General features: G+C 37.9%; 1 protein-coding gene across 2 annotated transcripts in view; it reads right to left on the bottom strand.

Annotated features, from left to right (window-relative positions):
- LOC134789706 (17-beta-hydroxysteroid dehydrogenase 13-like) overlaps positions 1-21,565 on the bottom strand; it is a 45,176-nt gene that overhangs the window by 13,016 nt on the left and 10,595 nt on the right. For both annotated transcript variants that reach the window (XM_063760331.1, XM_063760330.1), the window contains exons 3-4: positions 4,624-4,783; positions 1,335-1,486 (exon numbers count right to left, since the gene is read on the bottom strand). In XM_063760331.1, coding sequence (XP_063616401.1) covers positions 1,335-1,486; positions 4,624-4,783 — 312 coding nt within the window. The remainder of the gene's footprint in view (positions 1-1,334; positions 1,487-4,623; positions 4,784-21,565) is intronic.

Below are 21,565 nucleotides of genomic sequence, written 5' to 3'. Positions count from 1 at the left end.
AATATAAACTACACAACGGGACTTAATCGCATATTTAAGTTTTAAGATTTACCTCCGACGTTTCGAGGACGGCGTTGTCCCCGTGGTCTCGGAGTCTAAATACGCGATTAAGTCCCGTTGTGTAGTTTGATAGCTACAGATATAGTCAGCATCAAGCGTTAGTTCTAGATGAGATATATTAGATATATACATATCAACAAAGACATATGTAACTTCGTATAAGACGAATAAAGTCTAAGGAAAAAACGTGCCTCGGAATTCAAGCAAAAGTCATTCTCGAATAGATGCCGCACACACCTTTAGCCTATCCTCGGCTAGATGGCGTGACGACACCGTTTCATATTTAACAATTTTAACACATAGATATCAGTGAATGAACAGGGATCAAAATGATATAAAAATAATAAAATCATTTATCCATATATATACATTTTTTGATAACTTTATACGTTTTCATTTTGAGTTTTAGTCGTGTGTCGATAGATGGCAGTAAATTTACAGTGACTACAATATTTACAATGACAGGACCCCTCTATACTATCTATTCTTTTTGATACATATATAGTCTAAAACCCCACTAGGTACAAAGAGAATTTAGAATAGAGGCGTATCGTCAAATTAAATTTTGTAGTCACAGTTTTACTGCCATCTTTCCACCCAGGATTAAAACTTTTAGAACGCCATTTGACTTTAATCGTTGTGCTTTCACTGATATGTGTTAAATATCAAAAGGTGTCGCCATCTACACGAGTATAGGCCAAAGGTATGGCGCCATCGCTAGAAAATATGCAGGTGCACGGCCTGTGTGCTTGTGTGTCATCCTACAGCTCGTAAAAATACGAACCATATAAACCAATCATACTCGTAATTAATGTGTTCAAAGTAAGACTCGTATTATATGTATATTTACATAAAAACTAGCGACGTAATCTATGCTAAATATTGATTAAATGATACTTCCCTGTTAGCCTGCTTTAGAGTGTTTGCGAATATGCATACCTAATGGATGTTTGCTGTAGCTTTTAACGGGATCCAACATAATCAGTGTTAGAGTATGCCTATTGGCTATTATATACAAGGTGTCAAATTCAAATATGACTATTGGTGGCACCTCGTCACTCTGACGTTTGTAAAGTACAGCCAGCAGCAGAAGTTGCTAAGCGGCCGAGGTGTTTAAAATGATCTTGACGCGACTTTATTATTAAGAGAATAAGAGCGTGTCAAGGTAATTTTGAACACTTCGCCCGCTTAGCAACTTCTGCTCCTGACTGTACTACACTGACTTTTAGCTTGATCCGACTCTAAATAGTTTATGTAAAACTTTTACAACTTACTCATATCGGTGCGCCTTCCCCTTATTAGCCTTGATGACGTCCACAGTTTCCTGGTTGCCGGCGGCATTAATATCTACGCAGACGATGACTCCTCCCAGCTTCCCGAACCTCAGCGCCACCTCGCGGCCCATGCCGTGACCGGCGCCTGTGATCTGAAGGACAAATATTTTAATTCGTTTTTAGTAAAAAAGATCTTATTTTTAGTAAAAAAAAATATTTTTGATACTAATTTTTATAGCTGACTGTACTTTTCGTTCAACAGACAACTAATACTCATCGAGACAATTCTAACAATCCTAAACACAATTAGGTTGCGTTGTTTTATTACAGAGTTCCTATGTCCTCCGGTGTCCATCGTCAGATCAGCTCGGTGGTACCATGAGGGTCTCCCCAGACATATCGACGCGCATTCGGCAAAATCCGATACGAAAAAGTTTTATGTCCGCGGAATAAGAGCGAAAAGGCCGTCGACGCGTCGGCAGGCACCGGCCGATGCGAGCCGAGCCGAATGACGACTTTTTCGCTCTTTAATTGCGCAGACATATATATGTATAGCTTTTTCCTATCGGATTTTGCCGATTCCTCTTCGATATATGTGGGGGAACCCTTATATTTCATTAACACTCAACTTACATATCGTCAGGTGACAAGTAAAAGTCACTAATTCTAATTACTAAAAAAAATTAAACATAAATAGACCTTCTTTTAGTACTAATATGGTTCACTATGGCTATGAACTTGTGGTGGTAATTAGTGAGTTTTGCTTGTCACCTGACGATATGTATGTGAAGTTTCAGTAAAAAAGCTATAACTCCCTGGAGACGCTTTGTTTTCTACAAGCCCGCGGGAACAATATAGGCCTTTGTCAGCCGAAAAACGGTTCACTTAACTTTAATCTTACCTTGCCTATTTTGCATAAAACATTTCTCAGATTAGAGAAAAATGCTTGTTGTTATTGTATACCTAATATAAATTGTTTTTACATTTTACGAAAAATCTTAATCCTGCCATTATAGAAACATCTTTCAACTTTTGTCTACGTAAGTACGTATTGTAGGTACAGTCACCTGCAATAATATGTTACTCTTCGAAGGCCGTAAAAATATCTGTCAAGAACTTATTCGTAGAGCCATAAGAGCGTGTCATATATTTTTGCGGCCTTCGAAGAGTAACATATTATTGCAGGTGACTGTACCTATTGTTGCTCATATCATGAATTAACATATCCTGGCAAAGTTCCAAGTTCAAAGTCACACAATAATGCTAAAGTACATAAATTTAAATGCTAATTATTTAGATAGGTAGAAGCTGTGTTTTGCTTACGAGTTTTATTAGTATGTCTTTCCCATCACGGAATAATCGTGTTTCGGACCTTTGGGAGGCGTGCGCGGAGCCGAAGCCAACACGTAGAGGCCCTTTTGACACTTTAATGAAATGTAAGGGGTACACCGAGCGGATGCTGCCCTTGCCCGTGTCATGGGGTGCACGCAGAGGTAGCAGTTTTATTCTCTTTATTTATTTTTCGTCTTAAGTTAGGTTTGTTATAATATGAATATAAAAGTAAAATATAAAAACACTTACAAAACAATAAAAAATATATATAAACACATTATAAAAAACCTAACCTAGGGTGCCGCCGGCAGCGGGGCTTGGCCCAAGCTGCCGGTGGTCAGGGCCGCAGAGTGAGGAACCGACGTACTATACGCGCCGTGTCCAATATTACCGCCTTCTGCATCTGACCCTTGATCCAACCACCCAGCGAGAGTCTCTCTAGGTGTTGGTCGAGACTCTTCGCTATGAGACCGTTCGCTGACACAACTATCGGAACAATGATCGTCGAGTCAACATCCCAAATTAAAATATATTTGAATTTCGATCGATCGATTTCGTCACTCGTAAATCAAAGGAAAACAGCGAAATGCAAATTTTTAAAATATGAGCGATAGAAATTTGGAATCTAGTGGTATTGACCACTCATTTTCCATTCTATTAGTAGAATTTAAACGCCTAGTAGTGGAGATATTATTGAACGAAATACACGAAATCGAGCGGTCGAAATTCATAAATCGGCCCCCTGGAGGTCATTTAAAGTCGCGTATCTGACTGTCTACTGAACTGAGTTATTGCGTTTCGCGCGCGAGTCCATACTTGAAGTCGCGCAAGATGCAAGCCACGCGCGAAAACGCAACTCATGCTAGCCTAGCAGGTCTGGTGCAATCTCAATGATATAAAATAAATTACTTAAATAAAACCATTAGCCATATTTTGCTAGGTGAATACATACTAATATGTGTAGGTACATTTTATTGAAATTATATATATAATACTTAATAAGTTCTTCTATATTTTTGAGATTTTAAAACTATAAATAAAAAAAAATAACTAACCTGTAAAACTTAAAAACTAAATCTTAAAATAAGTATATAAGTATAAGTATAAGTATAATAAGGAATGGTGCCGTAGTCAGCCGTAGATGCTGGCAGCATTTCCTTGCTGTATCGCAATACTTATTCTTTGTGCAAGGAAGCTGCCAGCTCTGTCTACGATCACCAGTGACGTCTGCTATTTTACATACTTAGGTCAACCTAACTAAGTAACTTTTAGTATGACGTCAACCCCAAAATAGCAAAATGTTTATGCTATGCAATGATGAAAATAGTTATACCTACTATAATCTATGGAACACATTTTTAGTTTTTTGTATTTTTTGACAAAGCGTGTTATGGATATTATTTTTGGGTGTAGCAGCTACGACGAAGCCTGCGCTGTGGATTGAGAATTATTGTATTTTGTGGAATGAAGTTTAAATAAAAGATGAGGTTCTTTAGGGTTCCGTACCCAAAGGGTAAAACGGGACCCTATTACTGAGACTTCGCTGTCCGTCCGTCCGTCCGTCCGTCTGTCACCAGGCTGTATCTCACGAACCGTGATAGCTAGACAGTTGAAATTTTCACAGATGATGTATTTCTGTTGCCGCTATAACAACAAATACTAAAAACAGAATAAAATAAAGATTTAAATGGGGCTCCCATACAACAAACGTGATTTTTGACCAAAGTTAAGCAACGTCGGGAGTGGTCAGTACTTGGATGGGTGACCGTTTTTTTTTGCTTTTTTTTTTTTTTCATTATGGTACGGAACCCTTCGTGGGCGAATCCGACTCGCACTTGCCCGGTTTTTTTTTGTTTCGTTGCCGCTTAGCAAATTTGGATGCTAAGTGGCTTCAAAGGCTGCCTAATTTGCTAATATAGTGCCAGACTTAAAGTTGCTAATTAAGTGCCAGACTTACCAGAATAACCTCTCCTTCGATACTCTTCGGCACGGGTGGCACGACCAGCTGGTACATGGCGTATATCCAGGACACCCACATTTTGACAAGCAGCAGTAATATCTCCAAGGTGGTCACCACGCCTTCGTATATTTTTACTGCAATGCCTTGCTCGTCCGTCCTAGAAATAAGGAAAAAAGGAATTAAACCATCAGTTCTGAACCGGTAATTACCTACTTTGGGAGTAAATCAGTTTCAGTGATAAGGCTAGAAACTATTTTGAATTTGTCATAAAAATTAGTCTAGATAGTATTTTGAATTTTGACGTAAGTAAAATTAGGGGGGTGATAATAATAAGACACAATTTGTTCCATAAAACATCAGAACATCACATAAAAGAGTACAGCCGGTACAGATTGAAAAGTTTAGGAACCACTGATTTAGACAGACTGAAAAACAAAGGCTTTTTCTAATACTAGGTACCTACTTCTACCGGTGACTGTATTTAATTTAAATATTCAACATTTATTGCACAAAAGAAAATCTTACAACACAAAAGGCGGATTAAATGTCATCAGGTACAACATGATTTGATTCTATTGTCAGGTAAAGTAGAATGATTTGTACCGTCGCCATCAGATATATCAGAACGGTCCGGACCCGGGACGAGGCTTCCGACACACCTTTTTTATGACAGGTAATCGGTAATCACGTGATGCTTTCTATAGAAAACGTGAGTCATTCTTTATCATCTTTTCCATTTTTTTTATTGAACTAGGTAGGTACTTGTTTTTTCTCGGTACAACAGTGTTTACTTATAGTAGTTAATTGTTTGCTTAGCTATTTGGGTTATTCCTAAGTAATCAAGTATACTCGAAAAACGAGTTAAGTATTTATCAACGATTCGGAAAACCCTTGGGAAGTGGCGAGAAGTGTATATAATAGAAGAAAATGTGATTGAAATGTTTTCTTTGCGGGACTTTTGTTTTTTTTTATCAGAGAGCGTGATATTTTTCCTTACATTGCTTGCCTGGGAACAAACTAGCTAGGTTCGTAACCCCTGTGCCCTGTACTGTACTAGACCATCGGCGCGATTCGGGAAATGAATTATGTAGAGATTCACTAGATATGAAATATGTGTATGTAATATGTACCTACCTTATGGCGGTTGGCGCTTACGCTATTATTAACGCCGCTTCAACATTATTGCAGCCGCCATAAGGTACCTATTGCCGTGGAACGTCACAATATCTTTACATGAAATAGTAAATCTAATGAATCTCTAATTAATTTCCCGAATCGCGCCGCAAGTAATTAAATGTTGCTTTCCATGAAGGGTCCTTTTATGTTTCATTTGCAATAAGGACCTATTTTCCAGAATTTATTTTGGAATTTCTGATGGAAAGGACCTTAATGTACTTGAAGCAGGCGTGGCTCACTCCGCGATTTCGTCGCTTTGCTACAGGTAGCTAAAAGTACATCCGTTCCACACCAATTTTGGTGGTCTAGCCATAAGCCGCGCGTGGCGCTGTCGCGACCTAGCGGCCATATCTGTCCTGATCGTAACAGACGCGCTTTGTTAGAGAGTGAGTCTTCTGTACCTAGTACTATTATTTATTCTGTGCTTGAAGCATAAGGGCCCCTCTGTGATGGAAAGCCAGAAATATACCTGCTAAACTTGTAGATACCTATATCTTGTAATGTAGTTGTAGTATACAGGATGATTCATGAGACGTGAGCAGGACTAATCCTGCACACTCAGTAACTGATAATTGATCGATCACCGTCGTATTTAGGTGAAACAACCACACTTTTTCCTATTTTTTTACTTTTTGGTGAGGGCAAATTTAATCCTCTACAATCATGGTCACCCTACAAGACCTAATTAATAAACATAAAACCTCTTTAATTTTTGATTACGATGAAAATAAACTGTCAAACTTGAGTGAGATACGAGTTTTCAAAAGTAACCAGACCGCGATGACAGTGGTGACATTCAATTTGACACAGAATATCGGTAGTTTAGTATTCTAATTTTAGGGTGACCACGCATGTCGTAAATAAATTAATAACTTTTTTTTTCAACACGACTATAAAATTAACGTTAACCTCACTAATACTGATACGAAAGTGTTGCTTATAATTTACGAAATGCGCAGTATTAGTCCTGCTCACGTCTACTGAATCACCCTGTATTATCAAGCATATCGTGGTTTACGATAACCTTTTGATACCCAGAAGCAGTTGTTTTGTAGCATAACTCTTAGTTACGCTGCAAAACTTCAGAATAGATTTTAAAATATGTACAAAAATTTGTATGTGGGGTCTCAAAAGGTCCGTAGGCGCGCGGAATGCTGACAACGCATAAGCTGTCCCCATACGGAGTTCGCTAAGGGTCATCGCTATTTGTACACGAATTGTGTCTGTGTCTGGACTCTTGGACCTATCGCTAATATTTCTTTTCCGTTAATACCTATAACATTACTTTATTACTCGTGGATACTTAATATTATATTATCATCATTTTTAGTATTCATACAGATAAAATTGGTTGTAGTAGGAGATCCCAGATATGGTCGACCTTCACCAATACGTCTGACAGATGAAACTTATATTTTATGAAAGGAAATATGTTCCAGAACATAAATAAATAGGGTTGCCTAAAGAAATATGGTCAAGGCTATTTTTAATAAATTTTTGAAAAAAAAAATTTTTTCGTCAAATTTCACCGATTTGTTTAACGAACGAAATAAGTTTCAATGGAAAGTATACAACTTTTAATATTTTACAAGCAGAAACGTCTGCGAACGATGCTATTAAGCTTAGAATAAATTTAAAAGTGGAAAAATTACTGTCTTGGGTGAGACTTGAACTCACGGCCTCTGGATAGCCTCTGGCCAAGACAGTAACTTTTCCACTTTTTAAATTTATTCTAAGCTTAGTATACAACTTGTACAACATAAATCAACTAGGTTACCAATCTTTTTCCGGTCACTATTATGTGATTGCCGTGTTTAAAGAGGTGATTTTATATCGATAATTGCACTCATCTGTCTGACGCTTGAATTATACATCAAAATGGTGGTAATTTTATTGCAAATACAATGGTATAGGGTTGCCTGCGAAAATCCGGTCACAAATAAGGGTTGCCAGGCTTTTAAATAAAATAAGAAGGGAAGACTTTTAGCAATAACTCATAAACTGCTGAACTGATCAAGTTTGTTTTAATTTTATTTGAATGAGTTTTTTAAGCACTATTTTCATGATTTTTTCATATTTTTTGGACCGATGGTTCAAAAGTTAGAAGGAAAAACCTTTATTTTCTTTCTAAACAATTATTTCCGAAATGATTCACTTTATCAAAAACTGTTGTTTAAAGACCCTTATTATTTATTCTGAAAGGCCTATCCAACAACACCCCACACTATAAGGTTGAAACGATAAAAAAAATATCACACACATTTTGTTTCTTTCAAAGCGATTATTTCCGAAAATATTCACTTTATCAAAAAATGTTCTTCCAAAACCCCTATTCATTTTGAAAGACCTATCCAACGACATCCAACACCATAGGGTTGAAATGAAAAAAAAAATCCTCACATATATTTTGTTTCTTTCGAAGCGATTATTTCCTAAAATATTCACTTAAAAAATGTTTTCTAAAACCCGTATTTATTTCAAAAGACCTATCTAACGACATGTCACACTATAGGGTTGAATACCTATGTTATGAGATGTCATTTGATATGACTTTTAAAATGAATAGGGTTCTTCCAAAAACATTTTTTTATTGCGTGAATATTTTAGGAAATAATCGCTTCGAAAGAAACAAATTGATGTGAGGATTTTATTTTTCATTTCAACCCTATGATGTGGGGTGTCGTTGGATAGGTATTTCAAAATGAATTTCATCCGTCAGACGTATTGGTGAAGGTCGACCATATATCCGGGATCTTAGACTATTGTAGACGAGGATAAGCAGACATCACTTTAGTCATCTTTTCTGACCTTGGTCATAATCACAGATCAGTTTCCTGCCAGATGGCGCATGAAAAACAACTGGAGAAGACCAGGTACATAGTATGATAACGTGCCCGCAGCCGCACAGTCTCAGTTGTGCCTACGTTTATGATTCGTATCGTATTATCATGGAAGCAAAAATTTAGTTTTAGAGGTAAACATTGGCTGTTTTATAAGCTACTTAATACTAACCCAATAGTACAATTCGTTTTAGCGTTTTTAAAGAGCAGTTCATTTGACTTGATAGTAATTATTGCAGATTGATTAACTAGTAACAATGACGGAACACTGGTCAGCACAGCATTTTGTAGTATATGCTATTGAAGCGTATCGTACCAAAAGATTTTAACTAAGTACTTACCGCTAAGCGTAAATTTTGGAATATGCGGAAAAAGTTGCACTGCTGCAGTCTAGGCCGATATTTAGAAAATATTATTTTCATAAAATTTAACCAACATTCATGTACTTTTCATAAAAATAAATGGTTTAGTTTAATTTGTTTTAGTTTTTCTAATCAAGATTTGAAATCGGTAATCTGCCGCTGGACACGCTGTAGAGTGTATATTATACGGTGTCTGTGTGCGGTAGTCCATGGACACATGAATAGTGTATCGTATTCAACATGTATTCAACGCATATCCAAATTATATGCCAACTTCCTCGAAGTATTGTATTGACATGTGTTTATACACACAGTGTTGACCTACGGCGGACAACCAAATATCTGACGCGGAACATTGTGCGTACATTAGTGTCCTTTATAGTCCGATAAGAAATTGTAGAACATTATTGAGGGCGCCACTTCCTACCTAACTGTTCTATTTTTGACGTAAAGTGCTTAAACATGGCAACAATTTAGTATGATTTTTTTTGGTTAAATTTTATTTAATTTCTACTATTTTATGTCGTACCTACCTATTATATAAAAGCGGACAACATAGGTATGTATTCAGGCCAATTCGAACATGTACTGATATCAGAATGACACCTAAAGTGGAGTCCAGACGTGGTGATCAAATCGACCGATTTGATCAGAAATTAAATATGCATCAATTTCCAATTTAATCACCAATTTTAGGTTTATTGTGATAATATATTAGCCCTCTAAATTGAAAAAATGCCCCAAAACGAAAATACTGGCGTCACAAATTGGTATTATTGCGTCCGTACTCCAGTTTATCGGTAATATCGGTCATAATCGGCGGTTGAATTCGGCGAGCCAAATTGGCTTTTCGTCCGCACGGCCTGATTCGATCGGACAATTTAATCAGATTGGCGAAAAATTGACTCGTCTGGACACGCCTTAATAGGATGCCATTTAGTTATCGTGCATTTGTATTGACGCGGGCGAGACGCACGATAACTCTAAATAACATGATTCAAATATCAGTGTACGTTCGAATTGGCCTGATTGTAGGTATTTTACGAAAAAAATAACTCTTTTATCTGCAGCAACTACTTGTTGCGAATGTGAATGTGAGTTAAATAGTAGTTTGTGTTACAAGGGATCAAAATGATATATTTCCGTCAAGGGCGTACATTGAATCCTGAGCGTAATGAGGGATTCAAGTGTTAACGCCCAAGACGAAATAATTTTGATACCGTGTGACACATACTGCTTTTCACACCAACTATGAGGAAAATAAAAAAATCTTAGTGTTGACACAATCTGATGCTTAAACAGATTATTTAAGCTAAAAAAATAATGTGCAAAAAAAATGTAAAAATAGTGTGCTAAAACAGAAAAGTGTTACTTTGATCCCTCCTACCAGGGAGGAAAAGTGCCACTTTGATCCCTCCTAGCAGGGAAGAAAAAGCTCTTTTCAGAATAGGTGGTGTGAAAAATAAATAGTTTAATATCGTGCACTTAAGTCACATTTACTCATTCATTCATTAAATACTGTTTTTGCGATTATAGACCGACCGCTTAACTGAGTCGCAGGCGAGGACTCAGTTAAGCGGTTTATAGTACTCTGTGTCGCTGTGTGTGTAATATCAGCTCAACTCTCCTGCCGATATCTTTACGTTCTGCCGTTGACAAATGGAATGCTCATCTCATCTCATCAGTCATCGTGTAATTAAATATCATTTGCGGTTTTGTATAATCACACCGCAGGACTCAGCATTACATCACTTTAATCTGCGGATTAATTTCCTCCAGAGATCCGTGTCGGTGACATAATAGTTGTTTTTGTCTAGGAGTTGGATCGGTCCAACTTTGAGGTTGAGAACCAGTCTAAATTGGAATATTGTAAATGTTATTTATAACCTAATTACCTATTTTTAGACTCCAAATTAGAATATACCAAGGTTCAATAAACCAACAGATATTAACCACGTGTTCCTGACGGTATTAGGTATGTAAATGTCGTGGCTAGATGTTGGAATTTATCATTTGATGATGTGGCAATCATTTCATGAAATAATTGGTTGGCCACATGATGAAAAAGTGTGTCGGAACATATGTAAGTGGAGTTTGTGTACAACGCAAGAGTTTATAGCGACGAAAGAGCTTGTATACCGTCTTACCTTATCACGTTCAGACCCGCAATCACAATTAAAGGATCACGCTAGACCGGCGGCGCTAGCTTCCGGCGCTTCGTTTTCTATGGAAAGCACCACGTGATCAGCGATCAGCCGTCATAGAAAATGACATGTTGGACGCCTCGGCCCGGGCCCGGCCCGGTCTAGCGTGAAACATCCTTGAGTTGCTGTTAAGTTAAGATATTTCAGGCGACTTGAGCAAGATGCTTATATGCACAATTGTATTTATGCATAGCCATAAGTACCTAAGTTTAATAAAAACAACTTTATTTTCCAGGAAGTCATGGTCATGAATCTGCTAGCTACAGTATAATATAAAGGCTTCAATTAATAGGGCGTAATGTCACATGTGCGTAAAACACCTATTAAAGTCGTTGTCATTGTGACGCACGGGCAATTTAGAATTACTGGTCTTGTGCACTACGCCGCATTGTTGTCACGCCATCATAGCTCACCAGTACGGCTACCACCAGTTTTGACATTGACAGATTAACTCGCGTCTACGTAAATTACTTTCTATACATCTCGCTTGCACTAATATGCGAGTACGAGCGAGATGCATAGAAAGTAAGTTACTTAAACGTGAGTGAATATGTCAATGTTAAAACTGGTGGTAGTGCTTCAGTACGGTTACCATCAGTTTGTCACTGACATAAACGCCGTCGAGAACGTAATTTACTTTCTATACATCTCGCTCGCACTCGCATATTAGTGCAAACGGGACGTATAGAAAGTAAATTACGTTCTCGACGGCGTTTATGTCAGTGACAAACTGATGGTAACCGTACAGAAGCGGAACTCATATTTTAACATCTGTTAAGTTTAGACTACAACACTATACACGGTACACTCAGTGTATATGTTGCAGTCAAAAGTGTGAACTGGTCAAAAGAACTTTTAACCGACAAAAACAGGCAAAACTGCTTTTGTCTGAGCATGTTGGTCAAAAGTAGTTTTACCTGAAAATCATACCTATTTCTGGCAGCAGTTTAGTTTTTAGGGCGTAGCAAAAAAAATAACCCTAAGCTACCTATCTCTGGGAACAGTTTTGTTTTTAGGGCGTAGCAAAAAAAACATAACCCTAACCTACCTATTTCTGCGAGTACTTTTGACTGATAGTAACAGTCACAATTACTATTAACCAATGATTTTCAGGTAAAACTACTTTTGACCAACATGCTCAGTCAAAAGCAGGTTTGCCTGTTTTTGTCGGTTAAAAGTTCTTTTGACCAGTTCACACTTTTGACTGCGACATATACACCTAAGTATGTGGCTACCACCAGTTTGGCCCTGTCATAAACGCTATAGAAAACGTAACTTACTTTCTATGCATCTCGCTCGTACTCGCATATTAGTGCGAGCGAGATGAATAGACAGTAAATTACGTTGACGTTAGCGTATATGTCAGTTTTGACACTCTCAGGAACTCATAGTACGGGTACAACAGGTGTCTCTGTATGTACGAGTGTCTCCAATCTAATGGCTCCTCTACACGATGGGCCAACGCCGGCCACTCCAAGGGACGCAGCCATGCGGTAGAATGAGATAGCAATATCACTTGCTCCCTCTAACGCATAAATGCGTCCCTTGGAGTGGCCGGCGTTGGCCCATCGTGTAGAGGAGCCATAACACTCGCGTTTATATACAGACACTACGAGTAGGTGTATACGTATAGGTACACTGAGTGTACCTTGCATAGTGTCGTAGTCTAATCTTACCTTTATACCGGGTGTGGCATGTACTGTAACACGGGCAATAAACTGACCAAATGAGATCAGCGACTTTTTAAAATTGTTATAACTTGAAAAGACGCAGGTTTTCCCGAACGTTTTAGTTTTGTTTCACACCACCACTGGTAGAGTTAGACCAAAATAAGTCTGCATCGATTTTGATAGCACACAAAGTGCAAGTGCTATTTTAAACGACAAACTTCTCTGAAATTATGACATATAAATAGGTAACACTTGCACTGCGTATCAAAATCGCTGCAGACTTATCTTGGTCTAACTCTGGTACCTAAACTATGAATGTGGTTGCAGTAAACAATGGAATCACAGTGCGAGTATAAATGATTGTAATTTCGTACCATCATTTACCTTATCATTATATTATTTTCCTCTAGGATTATTATATTGTTATTTCAATAATATACAATTACACACATACAAAAAACATTGCGTTATCACGATAGGCTCGCTTTTATTTACCAACCCAAATGACTGAAATTGTTTTAACTATAATTATGCTTTTGTATAGGTACTTATCATAATTGGTTGTTTGAGTAATAGTAGGTAATTTTCACGGATCACGGACGACGAACCTCTATCTATAATAATAATGGTCTGGGAAAAGTAAGTGTAAAAAATAGATGATTGTGTTAATTATCTAGACCAGCGGTCGGCAACCTTTTAGCAGCCAAGGGCCACATAGTAGTTAACGGAGGTGAGTCCGGCCGTACTTTGTTAATATTTATGACTTTATGAGACATTGTTGTTTGTCACTATTACATACAAAATAGCCAAGGCGCCTCTCGGGCCGCAAGTGACAGATTCGCGAGTCGCATGCGGCCCGCGGGCCGCAGGTTGCCGACCGCAGATCTAGACTAAGTAACTCTACTTAGTATTGTCTACAGTCGTAGACGTCGCGATAATATTTATTATACTTCTGCAACGATTATAATTTCATAGAAATGTGACGTTTAAAATAACACTTGCACTGCTTGCCCTGAGAGCCATAACAAAGAGGAGGAAACAGATATGACATCTTTGACTGATACCTAGTGAAAGCCATAGATTCAATAGGTACTTATTTTACAATAATAATAATAATAAGTGTGTGTATCCCTTGCTTTTGAGTAAACTGTCTTAAAGGGGCTCTGCGCTGTTGGCTTCGGCCCCACGCATGCCTCCCAAAGGTCCGGGACCCCATGGTCCCGAGATATGGAAAGGACAAACAAATAATAATAATATGTTTATTGCTTTCATATTGGTGTTTACACAGATGTTCTTAACTAATAATGTTTCACAATATGAGACCCTGTAAGGGTATGGCAATTTTATCTAACACTAACACATAAAACAATTTTTTTAGATAATATATCGTCAACGGCATACACAATATATTTCCAACAATCATCCGTAATAGGTAAACTTCGGCCAATCAAATAATAAATGCAGGTGAAACACGATTAAATCCCATGTAAGATTTTCCCCAAATTATGGAGGGTAGAGGTAAGGAAAATACTCTTTTATGGGCGAACATTTGCAAAGATGTCCAGCCCTGCTGTCATCTATAAATAACAGTTCCAAATCTCTCCAGAGTAGCGCTAGAGTAGCTAAGAACGTAGCTTTTATTGACGGAGTGAAGTCGCTGTCAATAGGGGATATTACTGCAATGTTCTGCCGCCAGAGTGCAGCACTACCGACTCAGTAAATTCATAGACTAACTTATACATACTGTGCCTTAAACTGTTTTTTGACAAGTTTTCACAGACAATAAAATATGACATTGATGCATCAAGGCGGTTTGTTAACAAGGGTCTACCGGTAAACGCGAAAATCGAAATTTAATTATCTGCCTCTTTATCGCTCGAATACGCAAGAGTGATAGAGAGATTAGATAACGAAATTTCGATTTTCTTGTTTCGCGGTAGGCCATGTGTCAATGTGGTTTGTTTACTGTACCTATGTGCCACAAAGGTGCCACCTACGCAGAGCTTTGTCTAATATTCCCTATTATTTGAATTTTTTTATCCAATATTCTAGGTATTGTAGCGCCACCTATTTAAGGTTTTTTGACGGACACTTTGATAGATGGAGATTGTTCTCTTTACTTCTACCCTCCATCATATTTAAATTTATCAAGCGCCACTTCACTAACCCGGGGATAACCGGTTCAACCTGGCCCCAATTTCACCACGGTGACAGGTGCGACAATTGTAAAATCACTGTTGCTGACGTCACAGGCATCCATGGGCTACGGTTACCACTTACCATCGGGCGGGCCGTATTCCTGTTTGCCACCATCATTGTTTTATTAAAAAAAACTTTATTATATCGGAAAAAAACAGATATTTCTTTTGCGAAGTTTCTGACAATTGTCAAGATTTAGAAGAATTGTAGGTAATTCTTGACAGGTAATGAGTTATATGTCGAAATTTCGTGACAATTGTAGTGTTTCTTGTGACAATTGTCATAAACTTAGCAAGAGAAATATCTGTTTTTTTCCGATATAATAAAGTTTTTTTAATAAAACAATGATGGTGGCTAACAGGAATACGGCCCGCCCGATGGTAAGCGGTAACCGTAGCCCATGGATGCATGTGACGTCAGCAACAGTGATGTTTTACAATTGTCGCACCTGTCACCGTGGTGAAATTGGAGCCTGGAGTTACCATGATTACCACTACAATTTGACACTGGGTTTGACGGTTTAACCGCTTATCCCCGATTACTAGGATGGTGCAAGTGGGCCTTAATGACAGTAATAATCCTAATAATTGTCAAAAACATTTCCACTCCGTATTTACAAACACGATAGCCGGCATGCAACGTGCAAGTGTGTCAATGCTGAGATTTGCGCAAGCGTTGCCGAAACGAACGGGTTCGGTTCTCGGCCGGTGGCATTGACCTCTGTTCCGGCAGTGGAAGTGTTTATGTTGGCTGCCGAAAGATTTGGCAGAATATGGATTATAAACTATTTATATCTAATGTAAGCAATTTTGGAAACAGAGCAAAAAATGCTTCACGCTTTATCATAATCAGTGTAAGTTTGTCTACTCCTATTTATTTTACTAAAAATAAATTATTTAAAACATAAACAAACAGCTATGACATAGGGAAATAACCACGATCATCATAAATCATAGTTTAGTACCTATCCAACTAAGGGTCACTTGCACCATCCCACTACCCCGGGGTTAACCGGTTAAACCGTTAACCCAGTCTCTAATTGTACTGGTAACCATGGTAACTCCTGGTTTAACCAGTTAACCCCGGGTTAGTGAATGGTGCAAGTGGCCCTAAGAAGGGATAGGAAACAATTATTTTTTATGTTTTTTTTTTACTTGGACTGGGTCACATTTTCTTTGGTGTATGATATTGATTTCAAACAGTTTATAAGCATAGTTTCATATATTTCCAGACAGAGCAACAAATCGACGAAACGTAGATTTTCGAGATTCACGGTCTCCCTCAAGGGGTCTAACCAAGATAACAATCGAACATCGACCAACGCCAAGAAAAAAGAAAAAATAATCAGTATAACAGATGCTGCGAAAAGTCACGTACTTAACTATTTCCATGCATTGTTTAACTTTCGATCGGTGTTTTCTATTAAAGATTGTCATCTTGGCTAGGCTCCAGGTATCAATGCCGTTTATTGCACATTCAAATTCAGATCTTGGCTTCTTAGAAAAGATCTCTGCCGGCTAGTCTAAAGTGTAAGGTCGGTTTCAGACTAGCGTTTTATACGCGCTTATAAGCTCATTTTTGGAAGCGCGTATAGCGTATATAGACCAAATGTAGCGAAATATAGCGCGCGTGTAAGCGCCTAACGCCGAAACCGACGCGCAGAAAAAAACGCTAGTCTGAAACCGCCCTAAACGAGCTTAGTCTCGTAAGGTGCAACCAAACTGAAGGGTAGGTACTTACCTATCCCAAAAAACCGGGCAAGTGCGAGTCGGACTCGCGCACGAAGGGTTCCGTACCATAAGGCAAAATACGGCAAAAAAGAAACGGTCACCCATCCAAGTACTGACCCCGCCCGACGTTGCTTAACTTCGGTCAAAAATCACGTTTGTTGTATGGGAGCCCCACTTAAATCTTTATTTTATTCTGTTTTTACTATTTGTTGTTATAGCAGTAACAGAAATACATCATCTGTGAAAATTTTAACTGTCTAGACCAGCGGTCGGCAACCTTTTTTTGCGTAGTTTTAGTAGCGTAGTTAACGTTGAGTAAGTTGACGCGGGCCGCACTTTGTTAATATTTATGACTATATCAGACATTGTCGTTTCTCAATATTACATAGCCAGAGAGGCTCGCAGGCCACAAGTGACAGTTTCACGAGCCGCATGCGGCCCGCGGGCCGCAGGTTGCCGACCGCCGGTCTAGACTATCACGGTTCGTGAGATACAGCCTGGTGACAGACGGACGGACGGACGGACGGACAGCGGAGTCTTAGTAATAGGGTCCCGTTTTTACCCTTTGGGTACGGAACCCTAAAAAAAATTTTTTCTTACCCGAATAATCTATGCCGCCTTCTTCTGCTATTCACAAATGATAAGTTGAACCACATTATCACAAAACTGAAAGTTATTTACGAAAACCTCTTATCTCGAAGTTCAATAAACCTACCGATACTCAAGTATAAATAATTACGCAAATTCTGTCTGATTATTGACACACTTTTAACGATGTTTATTATGTTTAAAACACGTTTTGTTTACAATTTTTAACTAGTATGTGTTTCTTTTTCTTATAGTTCGATCTCTATATTCTCTATAAGGTAAGGTATAAGGTTCTTAGCTACATGGATAAATTAAAGATTTACTTATAGCAATCTAACTAAATTTAAGAAAATACACTGAAAAATCACAAACAAACATGACGAAAGCACTAAATTTTTTTGCAAAAACCAACGTAGGAAGCGAATGCATCATAATGTATGAAGTCTAGTTTTTTTGCACAAATGTAATCTTTTAATACAAATTTTACTGTAACAAATATTTAGTTTTGACATTTCATAAACAGTAAGTTAAATGTAGCAGTAAATGTGGTTAAGAAAATAGAATATCCTTGGCACAGCATATTCTAAGTTTTGACGATAACGTCGTAGACTCAATGTGTCAATAACTGGAGATGGGCCAAAAATCACTAGACAAACCTAGGCTGAAAGTAGGTACCTACCTCTAGGTATGTTACAAATACATGTAGGTACTTAAACAAATGAATATGTGACGTTTTCAAGCAAAAGGTACCGCTTTGTCGGTTACCATAAGGACGAAAGCTTGGATCTTAATACGAATAACCTGTCAATGCGTCCTTATGGCAAGCGACAATATGGCACCTTTTGCTTGAAAACGACACATATATTTAGGCGTTGCACGAGACGCTCAAGTCTTACGACACGCATTGTTAGCACGTTGAACTCCAAGTTACCTCATATTTACTTATGTACTAAGCTTGGAGCCAGTAATAGGAACTGATGTTAAAAACATAAAGTTAATGATCTATTCTATACAATGAATGTGCTAATTATTGAATAAAACTTGTGAAATAAGTATTTGTATAAGTAATTAAGACTAAACTTAAACCCATGAACAGAAAGAACAGTAGGATACAAAAACAAGAGTTATATTGAGAGATTATATGTGGCAATTTTAACCAACACAACGTACTATAAATCACTTTTCCGAGGTTGCACCCTTAGTCAAACCTAGCTAAACCGACCCGCCCGCGCGCAGCGGGAGACTTTCACTAATGCGCCGGCGCATGTGCAGTTGCAGTTGCACAATTAGCGGAAACGTTTCGACAATGGCCGTCGTTCTCTGTGCAAACAGTATTTTACTCCGCCGGGTTATATACCGCAACGATACCCGTCTTCAAATTGGCTGTAGAAGAAATAGTACGAGGACATGTCTAAGGCCAGGAAATTAGGGGCTACAAGAGTAGAATATAAAGGGTCAAGCCGTACCGTTTTATAAACTCAAAGCCGGAAAATCTTATCCAAGTATTTATTTATAGTATTTTTCTCAATAATGCACAAAAATACAACCTGGAAACTATTCATAACCTAAAAATACAATGTAAGTAGGATCAATTTGCCGGCCTAGGCGAGCAATGTTTTACGAAAATCCATTAGGTACCGTAAAATGGGGTGAGTTGGGTGAAATTTGACTTTCAAACGTCGATAAAATTTTATTTTTACATGTGAAAACTGAATGGTGTATATAATAAGTGGTTCGGACGTTTGTATTTTATTTGAGGTAGTTCCATTTCATAACTTTGACGATAAAGAGGAAAACCCACCTCACCCCGTAGTGCCTCGTATTTGGGGTGAGAGGGTTTTTCATACAAAGGTGATTTTGGAAGATTGTTGGATCGATTTTTTTTTATTATGCGTATTACTATAGCCCCATTTTAAATTGGAATACATTATTTCTGTAGCAGTAGCCTTAAAAACACACCTCACCCCCCTCTCAAACCTTCTCTCCCCATTCATAACCCATAGCTCCCCGCGAAACCTACTCACCCCGTTTTACGGTACCAGCGATCCTCATTTCGCCTAAGTTAGAGAAATCGTTTTAGTTATTAACGTTATAATGAGAAAATCGATTAGTTCCGCTAAACACGGTATGTTATACTTTTTTAACTTAGTAGGATTCAAAATAATTTGTTTGTATTTCTCGTTGTATACTAATAAAGCGTCAGTCATTACTTATTTTATCACAGCATAACGGATGTTTTATTTATAAATACAGTGATATATTTACTATGACGTCAACCATATTACTCTTACTACAGGTTAGTCAGGGTCAATGGAAATTGCCAAAGATCTAAATGGTAAACAAACCTATTTAGCAATATTATTTCGTGCAATATTTTGAAGGTATTAAACAATATCTACAGTTGAATACTAAGTGCATTTAATTGTTAAGTTTAATTCGTCTACACCTCGAAAATATGTCTTATTATTCATACATTTTCATACAGTAGGTATATATGAGTCGAGTTAAAAACGATAGACAATTAGACCTTAATCAAATACCTATCTTATTTTTGTCTTGCGTTAATCATTTTTCCTAACGTTGACTTGTATTATAATTATTGTGGATAAATATATTTAGGAAATACGAGTTTATTTAAACAAATAAATTATTTAAAAGTGTAACATACTTTGCATCTAGGTATTTTTGTAAATAGTTAACGCAACGTAGAATCCTTCAAACTTAAGGGGCCCACTGATTAACAGTCCGCCGGACGGTATCGGCAAAATTTTGACAGTTCCGAACAACTGACAGGCCGATACCGTCCGGCGGACTGTTAAACACTGGGCCCCTTTAGTATATATGTGACTTCAAAACCCGTTTAACGAGATCTTATACCTCATAGAAGTCACAGTGAGTACAGCTTTATCATAAATCAATTTTATGGCTCTTAAATATATGCTGCTTGTAATATACTTAATTACTTGCTGTATTACTTCTTGAGCAGCCATATTTTCTTGAAGAATACATTGTCATATTCATACTATGTATGTATGTAAAGGAAATGATGCGTTCAGTCAAAGATCATACTAGGTAGGTAATTAGTAAATACTTATACAAATTTATTGAGTTACAGTTGCATTACAGAGAAACACAGACAATGATCGGTTGCAATTAAAATATACTAAACTTGTATCGTAATGTACTATTAAATATTTGTATATGTACAGTCGCCATCAGATATATCGGAGCGGCCAAGGTGCTCACAAATATCTTCACACGCCTCTATTCAGAGGCGTATTTACAAATTTGGCGCCCCGGGCCATTTTGATTTGCCGCCCCCCTTCATCAGTGACGATAAAGTATTTTATTTAAGAAAAAAAAAACCTGCAACAAGTACCTTTGGGGTGTGAAATAAAAAAAAACTAAACATTTACCATTTACTCACATAGGCATTTACATTGTTTTCCTATGTACAAATTGGTTGACAAAATCATCAATAACGCTGTCGTAATTTAAAACGTTTGTCAGCTCAGCTTCTATATTAAGAAGAGCTAAGCTATTCAGGCGCTCTCCGCTGATAGTGGAACGTAGATATTTTTTTATTCTTTTGAGTGCAGAAAGGTGACGTCACTAATGTCACTATTCTAGATACAGATTTATATGGGCCGTTTTTGTCACTCAATGACGATGCGACCTCGTTATATTTGCCTGATCTGATCGGTGACCGGTGGGTACTGCTGGGTTTTGGCCATTGAGAATCAAGGTGAGATATGGCAGTCAGGCTGGATATAGCTAAGGAGTTCGGTCGGGTCTGGCATCGAGTCTGCTCGAGGGACTATATGTTATACAAATGGATCGCTAGCTTTCACATGAGCCGTATAGTAGACGGAAGCTGCTCCGATAGTGTGGACATTACCGCTGGCGTTGCACTAGGTTCTGTGCTGTCATTGCTGCATATCAATGATAATCATTGCTATGCAGACGACAGTAGTAGGGATGCGTATTACACAGGCCGTACCATTATCCCTCATTCTGTGGTGCTGGAAAGTCATGAAAAGTATTGTATTTGTACCTGATATCGAGAGCACTCTATCTGTACTGAGTTTCGGCATGGGATCGGAACAATTTAGTGAGATTCAATACCACGAAGACACAAGAACCGCCTGTATGTATATAGTCAGATGGGTA

This window comes from Cydia splendana, chromosome 4 (genome assembly GCF_910591565.1).
Source record: "Cydia splendana chromosome 4, ilCydSple1.2, whole genome shotgun sequence".
Classification (NCBI taxonomy): Eukaryota; Metazoa; Arthropoda; class Insecta; order Lepidoptera; family Tortricidae; genus Cydia; species Cydia splendana.
This window is presented reverse-complemented; position numbering and strand designations above follow the sequence as displayed.